The 10,029-nt window shown below is 38.6% G+C and overlaps 1 protein-coding gene across 1 annotated transcript; it reads right to left on the bottom strand.

Annotated features, from left to right (window-relative positions):
* Window positions 1-8,806: 8,806 nt before the first annotated feature.
* Window positions 8,807-9,429, bottom strand: Dcaf16 (DDB1 and CUL4 associated factor 16). Its single transcript, XM_023724266.1, is given in 7 exon segments — window positions 8,807-8,844; window positions 8,847-8,870; window positions 8,873-9,091; window positions 9,094-9,225; window positions 9,228-9,254; window positions 9,257-9,331; window positions 9,369-9,429. Coding segments are annotated over 7 exon segments (576 nt in total).
* Between the last annotated feature and the right edge of the window lie 600 nt (window positions 9,430-10,029).

Raw genomic sequence — 10,029 nt, 5'->3', positions numbered from 1 at the left:
TTGGGAAATTGGTAAATAAGTAAGTAATGTCTTGCCAATTTTGATCCCTTTACTTTCACCCTGCCCCGATTCCAAGTCCATTTCCCCTTCTCCAGAGAGTCTGTCTTTTTCTATCATGCCTCCTTTATTTTATATTTCAAGACAGGCAAAATTCTTAAGATATATCAAGTATAGATATGACAGAGAACAAATGAGTTACGGAAGTAATCTTCATGGAACAGATGAGAATGTTACCTAACAGAAGTTGAAGAAAATGCCAGGTTGGAAGGTGTAGAGGATGTTACTTCACATAGACACCCACACCATCTCTAGGCAAACGCTTTACTGCTGAGCTGCATCCCCAGCCCACACCATCTCTAAAATGGTATTCACTAGTGACTCCCATTCTGGTACCTTATCTGTTAAGGGCCTTCAGCAGGCCATTAAGCAGTCATAATTGCACTGTGAGGAGAAAAAGAAGCGAATATTGCCTCTAAGCCTTCCCTTTTGTTTGGTTTCAGCTGTGGTTCTCATGACAAAATTGATAAAAGTGAAGATTCAGGTACATAATGTACAAGGTCTTAGTGACCCTGTACCACAGGCTCTGGTAGTGTGGTCCTCTCAGCACCTTTGGGTCCTGTTCTAAATGTGTTGTCCTTCACTTTACCTTTCCAACTTCTTTCAAGCTGTTAACTTTGGTGGATTGCCAACTGGTGGTCAACTTACAACACCCAGTAGAACTGAACTACCAGGGGATTGTTGCCTCCAAAGCTTTCCCCCAGTAGTGATTTCTCCTAGTAACATAAGAGGCAGAACTGAAGAAGAGAGGTAGTTGGAAGGTGTTTCAAGCTCTTGGAAGCTATTAGGGAGGCTGTAGGGAGTTGTTGGTTCTCTTGGAAGAGCTTGTCATGCTGGCTTTCCTGATGAGCTTGGCTGTTCTCATCAGAGAAAGAGCTTTGCAACCTGTCACTAAGAATACAAATACACTTTGGGGGAGCAATGGTGCTCAGTTTGAGCATCTCTTCCTGGCTCGGGGGACATGGGGAGAGATGGTGCACAGCTCAGTCTTCTGGAGAAGCTTGTCACATTGGCTTTCCCGATGGGAACTCAGTGTTCCTCATTACTGGAGGAGCTCAGGACCTCACTGTTGCTGAGGATGACTGTGGTTTTTACTTTAAGCATTACTTCCTGGCTCCAGTGCAGATCCCTCAGCCTGCTAGCACAGATCCTTCATCCTGATGGCACAGACTTTCTGGCTTCCACCACTGACTTTTGGGCCTTCCCAATGCAGATCTGCAAAACAGGCCTACATGAGACATTGTCATGGGTTCTAGGCTTCCAGTTGGACTCGTGAGAGCCATAGTTATGGGCTCTAGGTCTTCAGCTGGACTCAGGCAGGACATACCATGGGATCCAGGCCCTCAGCTGGAATCTTTGATCTTTAGTGTGTGGACAGATTTCCTGCACTCTTTGCATATGATTCTTTGGATAGTTTGTTATAAATAATCCTATAAAATATGTGTCCCCTAAAAAATTAAAAAAAAAATGTGTCCTATGTTGTATTGTTCCTCTTGCAAAACCCCAAACGACAACATCAACCGTGGAATTGGAGCATCCTAATTTGAGCTGTGAGCTTTCTCTGACAGTGCAGTGAGGGTTCCCATTGCACTAAGGTAATCCCAATATAACATTATTGTGCATAGACTTTTGTGTAGATGTGCAAATATTTCTATTGCAATAATTCTCCCTACAACATTTGTTTGTTAGTAAAACAAAATAACTCATCAATTTTTTTTTGGGGGGGCGACAGGGTCTACAGGGTCTCACTACATAGATACTCCTATTTTCAGCCTCCCAAGTACTGGGATTACAGGTGTGTGCCACCAAGCCCAGTCTCAATCTCCATTTCAGCGCACCCTGGAGGGTGGGGCCATCACTGCACGCCGGGATTGAACCCCAGTGCTGCGTTCTGCCTAAGCAGGTGTTTAGTCCACTGAGCTATCACCGGCCCTTGACCAATGTTATTTGTTTTCTTGGTTTTATGAGACTGGATCTTTTTTTTTCTTTTTTTCCGGAACCAGGGATTGATCTCAGGCCCTTGCACTTGCCAGGCAAGCACTTAGTCTACTGAGCCATCTCCCCAGGCCCGACCAATGTTATTAATGTGTATGTATACTCCTTTTGCTGGCATTTTCCTAACTACAAAACCTCTTGTTTTAGGATTTTGCTTATCATCATCCAAAGCATTCCTCCATTAGTGATTTATCCTAGCTTTCTTATAATACCTTTTCTCTTTCTTTCTTTCTTTCTTTCTTTCTTTCTTTCTTTCTTTCTTTCTTTTTTTTTTTTTTTTTTTTTTTTTTACCAGGGATTGAACTCAGGCCCTTGCGCTTGCCAGGGAAGCACTTATTCCACTGAGCCATCTCCCCAGCCCCCTTCCTATAATATTACTTAAACATTACATTTTTATGTTGACAAATCTGTTGTTCTTATTTTTTAAGTTTTCTGACTTTGATGGGTCAGGAAGATAGCTCAGTAGAATAAGTGCTTGCCTGGCAAGCGCAAGGGTCTGAGTTCAAATCCCTGGTTCCATAAAAAAAAAAAAAAAAGGATTCTAAATTTTCTGACTTTATCCCAACCATTTCCCCCCAAATTAGAAAAAAATCCAACCCTTCATTTCTCCTACTATATTTATGACCCCATTAATTTTTTTCATTTTTTTTTTTAAATCAACACAAGTCTAGCTGAGATGATATGTGGAATGTAGTTAGAATCTATAGTCTCTTTCTCTCTCTCTCTCTCTCTCTCTCTCTCTCTGGTAGAACTGAGGATTGAACTCAGACCCTTGCACTTGCCAGGGAATAGTTAGAATCTAGACTTTTGCTTTTCCAGATGGCAAAATGGTTGTCCCAACAGGTATTGAATAATTCATTTTTGCTAAATTGGTAACCTAAGTGACACTGCAGGTGATTATTTAGTTGAAATTTATTTAGGCTAAATATTTTATTTAGTAATTTTTTTCTTACTTAGGTAAGGAACAGGGTAATACTGTTGTTATGCTTACTCATCATCAGCTACTTATCTAAAAACAAGGTTGCATTCTTGAGTCCTTCCCTAGGGTAGATAAGCTACTCTGCCTCATTCCAACCTACTCTTCTTTTACAATGCAACCTTAGGGGCTGGGGAGATAGCTCAGGAGATTGAGCACTTGCCTGGCAAGTGCAAGAGCTTGAGTTTAATCCGTGGTTCTGCCGGAAACAACAACAACAACAACAACAACAACAACAACAACAACAACAACAACAACAACAACAAAACCCAATGTAACCTCAGCGTCACTTTCTTGGCAAGAACAACCCTGAAGTTGCAAACACTCTGCTGCATGTCCCTAAAATATGTTCTCATAGCTCTGCACTTGCCTTATTTTATTTTTAAAAAGCTTTTTTCCTGTCAAGTATGCCCATTTTTGAGTGAAAAATTCAAGAGCACATGGCACAAATTAGTATTATGCTTTTACTCTAACCTTAACACATACTAACTAGGATGATGGCTTCCTTCGAGGTCATTTTTAAAGGTATCAGATCCTCTATTTTACCTCTGGGGGAAATAATCAAAACACCTTCTCGTAAAATGGCAATATCTGCACTGAGATTTCACTATATCAACATAACATCATGGAACAAGACAGCTTGGAATACAATGTTTTGCAGCAAAATTATAGTCAGGGTATATTAAATATTAATATGACTATTATGAGCCTCACAAATTGTTCTGGAAACAGTCATGGGCAATAGGAGATAAAGCCTCTAGAATCAGTGGTGCTTCTTTTCAACTTTCTAATTTAAAACTGTGTTATTGGCAACAAAGTGTGAAACACAAGAGCGAAAGAACATGCATGAAAACAGTGGCATAGTGTTCTTTTGAATGGCAGAAACACAATTTACAAAGTACATTTATTTGGCTTAACCTTACAATGCATTTGGCATCAGCATTATTTTTCTGGAATTTGAAGAAATAGAACTCCAACAATCAAAGAAAGACTGAAATATTCCAGATCCACTTTTTACACAACAATAGAGTACTCTGTATTTACTGGAAACACTTAATGGAATTAAGTATTGCTAATAGGGCTGATTTATGATTGAATATTTTAATGTGGCTGTTTCTCAGGGTTTTTTTCCCCTAGAACTGACCATTGCTATTTTTTTTTTCTTTTTTAAAAGTCATTTTACAGCATTCCTGCAATATAAACCCAAGACAAGGTATTTCAAACAATCATTTCAGTGATGCTGTTGTGCATATTTTCAGAATCACTTTTTGAGAATTGCTTCGATAGCCCACCTAAGCGTTGCAAATTCCCTCTATGCTTTTCATAACTCTTTCTTTATCCTCTCTCCTGTTCAGATAGGCCCTCACATCCGACTCAAGTCATGCTGCCGAGAAAGTCCTGGCCTCTGACTACTTCAGATATTTTTGAGCTCCAAGAGCAGTTAGTTACTGATAAAAATGCTTGGAATGGTATAAATGTCATTATGTGGTATTATAATATTTTAAATGAAGTAACATAATTGAATATGCCTCAATATTTTAAAAAGGCTAATGTCATTTTGAAATCTGTGACTCATAAATAGAAAGCTATGGAATTTCTTAAATTCAAGAGGAGGATAACATAAAATACATTTATGATTATGCATCAGTTTTGCAGTAAAGCCACCATTGTTGATAGAAGTTTGTGTAGATGTTTGGTTGAGATTCAGTAAACTTACATCTTCCCTGGCCAATCAGTTCTCACAAGTTAATAGGATAGTATTGTATTTTTTAAAATTCTTATTTATTTAATTTATTTATTTTTTGTGGAACTGGGGATTGAACTCAGGCCCTTATACTTGCCAGGGAAGCACTTATTCTACTGAGCTATCTCCCCAGCCCCCAGTATTGTACTTTTTAAAATAGATATTTTTGGGTTTTTTTCCCCTGCGGAACCGGGGATTGAACTCAGGCCCTTGCACTTGCCAGGGAAGCGCTTATTCCACTGAGCCATCTCCCTGGCTAAAAGAGATATTTTAAAAATAGGTAATATATTCATGTGGTACAATATTCAGGAATGAAAAAATGAAGTCTCCCAGTACCTCTGCTCTCAGTCATGGGTTCTACCAGCTTTTCCATACATGGGCACTTAAAAGATGTGTATATTATTTTCTGACTCATTTTACTGAATGAGGAAGGATATGGTTGTCCCATGCCCTGCTCTCCTCTCCTGCAGCTAGGTCCCATTTGATCAGAATTTCATTAGTAACTGCTTAATATTGTTGGAGTCTGCCTTCTATATGAATCTCTACTACCTAGGATGAATTCTTTTTTTTGGGGGGTGGGGGAGAGGGTCTACAGGGTGTTCAGGGTCTCACTACTAGATCAGACTCGTAGTGATCTGCCTGTTTACAGCCTCTCACGAGTTGGGATTACAGGTGCGCCACCATGCCCAGTCTCATAGGATGAATTCTCTACTCAACTGGTTTGAGCCTCCACCATAAGCCATTTGAAAATATTTCAAGAGTCAGTATAGATTAGAGTTTAGAATAAATTCATATAACCCTAGAGAGCTGAAATGGCTTAGGTAATGTGTGTTGGTTCATAGAACAGCTAGTCTTTTAGAAGTATTTTAGATAATTTTGCATTCCCAGTGTCTGAACCATAGTATATACTCTTCCATATTATTAGATGAACAGCTAAACTTTTAATAAAGAGATTTTAAAAACTAATAGGCTGATCTAAAAGACACTACATTCTCTAGCCCTAGAGCCAAACATAGAAAGCCATTTATTAAACATAAAAATTTATTCATTAGTAAGAAAATAACTCAAGTAATTTCTCAGATCCTTAATTGCTTTAGTAATTTAGTCTATTTTTTTTGAGCCCGTGAGAAAGCCCACTGGTCTAAGGCACTTGCTTAGGCAAGTGTAGGCAGGGCAGGGGACTGCGGTTTGATCTCCAGCACTACATGCAGTGCCAATGCCACCCTCGGGGTGGGCTGAGCTGGCCACAAAAAAAAAAAAAAAAGTACAAAGACATTTTTCATGATAGAGAAATTCTTTAGAAAAAAGGATGATGAGAGGCCACGCAGGAAAACCCTCCAGAAAGGATGTGTCATGTCTCCTTCTATCATGCATGAATTTTTTCCCTAGTTTTAGGAAGGAGATAGAACTAAAAGACTAGGCTCAAGGTATCTGGACACTTCAATAAAATATTGCCTGTCTGCACTGAGAAAACATCTTTGCCTAACTTATTAATGTCCACTGGTTTAGAAAGCCTGTTTCCTTACTTTGATAACTATTTTGTTAAGTAGAGGATGAATTTATCTGTCTTAATCCCAATTATGGTGACTACATTACTCCATTTAATTGGAGGGATAGCCATTTAGAAAGAATACGAACTGGTAAATTCCTAACCTACCCCACGTCTCTGGCATATAAAATGTTAAGGCTTAAGGCTTATCCTGGTCCTTATCATTTTGTGTAATCAGGGATAACTTAAAAACTATAAACAGTGGGTTCAAATGTGGTTTTGACTGAATGATACATTTTTTTCTTCCAGTGTGTTTCTTGTCTAAAGATGCCGAGACATTTCCAGTCTCAATTGCCATCAGCGCACCTAAGGGCAGGACCAGCATGGCAGGCCCACCAAGACACTTTCTAATAGAGACATCCCACAGATATAGACAGTGCATCGACCGATGCAATTTGGTACTTATTGAATGGTGAATGTACCTTAAGCAAAGCAGGAGCTATTTCCTTTGCTAAGGATAAATGCCCGTACTCTGCCGAGCAGATACAAAGCTGTTGGTTTATTCAGCCACTGTGCTGAGAGAAGCCTTCTTTTCAGAATGAATAATAAAAATGTATTCACGAGTAAGACACTTTGATAAACACACACAGAAAAAGGAACATATATAGGATACAAAAAAGTCAACATATTTTAATTTTCAGATCTCTTCTATTCCTCTTCCCACGCCCTTCCTTTAAAAAACCTGGAACAGTTTCTTTTAATGTGTTAAAAACCAACTTCACAGAATACCTACATAGGAATGATTTCTGTTATACTAACAGTATGGTATAGTTTCAGTTTGATAATTTCACAAAGAAACTTCATCTCTATCCACTAGAATTTCCTCCTTTTCCCTTCAGACAAAACAATGAAACCTCAGCAGAAACAGTCACTAGAGTATAAACATTCTTTACTCCCCTTGCACTTACTGTACATTTACAGATCTGTGATTCCATCATTGCTTTTTGAATTCCATCTTATACATAGAATTATGGAAATTATGGAAATAGGAAAAAAAATTATAGAAATAGGAAAAAATAAAACTAAAATGAAGAGGATAGGACCGGGGAGATAGCTCAGCAGCATAAGCGCCTGCCTGGCAAATGTAAGGTCCTGAGTTTGATCTCCAGTACCGCAAAAAAAAAAAAAAAAAAAAAAAAAAAGAGGATATCTGATACATGTTTAACAACCTGTTTTCTGATTCCTCTTAGATGCCAAGTTATTCAGAATCACACACAGGATTTATATTTTACTATAGGATTTGTGAGAAAATTTAATAGTTTCATGCATTTTGTTTTATATAGGATTTCAAGGCATTGATTTTTATGTATGTTAGCTCATTTAAATAAACACGGCAAGAGTCATTGTAAGATTACATACTGTTCCTTGCTCAGGCAGAAGAAAAGCCGAAAGCTAATCTGCTTAGGGAAACAATGCTGCTAAGGCTGTACTTCAAGATGAGTTAAGCTGAGATTTTCTAAAAAAAGGTTCATTAAAATTAGAATGGTTCCAGAATCATTTGTAATGGATGTAGAAAAGGCACGTGAATGCTATACAGATGGAATATTTTATTCCTTTGGTAGTTAATACCGAAAGCATAAATTCTTTCTTAATCCTTTTCCATTCATCTTCTGGAATGTATTTTGTTCTTGACAAAACCCTGGGTGCCAAGACCCAGGAAATAGATTCTCTGCAGAACAGGATTCTGTAAACCCATGGGATGACTCTATAGGCCAGTTTCACTGAAGCCAGCCTGAGGGGAGCTTCTGACACATAATGTCCATGCTGTTACTGCAGGTTTTGGAGTAAGGTAGGCTAGATTTGAAATTTCCCTCTTTAAAACAAAACAAAACAAAACAAAACAAAACAAAACAAAACAAAACAAAAACAGAAAAAAACCAGGAACCCTAGGTTTTCCTAAACCTGGGAAAATATATGGAGTTAAATTTATATTCCCACTGTATTCTTTTCTGTAATTATCCAATTTCAGTTACCTCCCTAGAAATAAATGTCAGAAAAAGTAATGCTCAGAAGGTTGTGTGTGTGTGTGTGTGTAGAGGGGCTATCCAGGGGAACAACTTCTTGCTGAGCCCTACCTCTGTAATAGTTGTGTTAGTTGAGTAACAATAGCAGTGATGGCTTGCTTTTCCCTCCCCATTAATAACCAGGTGTGTAGTTAAAGTATATTCAGATAGGCAGAATAAATTGGGGTGGGGAGAGTACTGAGTGTGGAGAATACTCAACTTGGCCTTTAAATATGGTCTCTTTTGACTAATACTTGACAGCTTCATTTTTATCCAGTTTGTCATAAGGCTTGTTCACAACAAACATTTTCTGTAGCTGTATTATAGAACTTTTGGGTAGATACTCAATACGGGGTAGCACTTTACCTTGTCAGGGCATGGTAGTTTGGTTAAAAAGGCATAAGTTGTTAAACTGTAGACTGCTACAGTGTACCCCTTTATTGATTAGCAACATTGGATTATATCACAACAAATGATGATCTTTATAGTGATGAAGTTAGGAGTTTGTTAGCTGCCTTTTGAAGTCAGTGTAGGAGCAACTAGTGTCAATGGTGCAGTGTGGCTTATTTCCCTAACTGATTTAGTTAGGCAGTCACAGTGACAACTAGCAGCGGGTGAATCAGGAATCTGTTCTAAATATCTGGTTATGGGAGTGGCTTTACTCAATGTTTTGCTTAACTGTCTGGTTTCAAACTGGAACACTCCATTTAGAGTGGTACAATCTCTAGAGAATTAGCCAGGGCCTCTAAGGAGTTTTTAAAATGTCAGACTCAAGAAAAGATGAGAGGGGGCCATTCAGCAATTGGTTTCAGTTTAGGGACACAATAGCAACAATGGGAGATTCTTAGACGTGTCTCTCCGGGTGTGTGGACTGGTGTACTTGGAGCCAAAAGTGACATTACCAGGAATTAGGACATAAGGTTTTCCAAAACCTTCACTTGACAGACAACTCACAAAATATGTTGCTAGGTTAGGTGCTATGGGATCTTCTTTAGAGGAATCCCATTCTCATCCAAAATAGACACCATTTATGTTCCAAATGACTTTCTTTTTCTGTGTCACTTTCTGATTTTGGTAAGCAGTCAGGAGGAGTTCTGGGACCCATTAGAATGAAACAGAATGGAGGAACTAGAAAAAGTTAATGGTTTAAGCCAGTAGAGCACTGATTAACATTGACAAAGAGAAACAAGAGATGAAAAATCATTCAGTAAGATTGTCACAGTCCATTACACAGACTATAAAGTATGCCTCTGGCTCAAGCCACTGTATAGAGTTCATCAAGAATACATCTCATGGGGCCAGGGAGATGGCTCAGTAGATAAAGTGCTTGCCTGGCAAGTGCAAGGGCCTGAGTTCAATCCCCGGTTCCAAAAAAAAAAAAAAAAAAAGAATACATCTCACACTCTTCATTTAAAAGGAAAATATCTTAGTCTTCACTACCAGTTCAGTGAATAAAGTGTTAGTCATGTCACAGTGGTACAAGTCAGGGAGTATCTCCTTCAACTCCTGGCTGCTCAAGAAAAGTGCTTCCTAATGTCTCAACTGGTAATGATACTGTGAAGAGACACTTTGTACCATCTGTTTTGTTGGCAGTGATGTATGCTACTTGGTAATGATATAGGGGAAAATGAAACTCCCAACCTGAAAGGTACCTGGGACGAATTCATGTTCTCTAAAACTGAAGAATGAATTTTAGGAACAAATA

Source organism: Octodon degus, unplaced genomic scaffold, assembly GCF_000260255.1.
Source record: "Octodon degus isolate 3935 unplaced genomic scaffold, OctDeg1.0 scaffold00006, whole genome shotgun sequence".
NCBI lineage: Eukaryota > Metazoa > Chordata > Mammalia > Rodentia > Octodontidae > Octodon > Octodon degus.
This window is presented reverse-complemented; position numbering and strand designations above follow the sequence as displayed.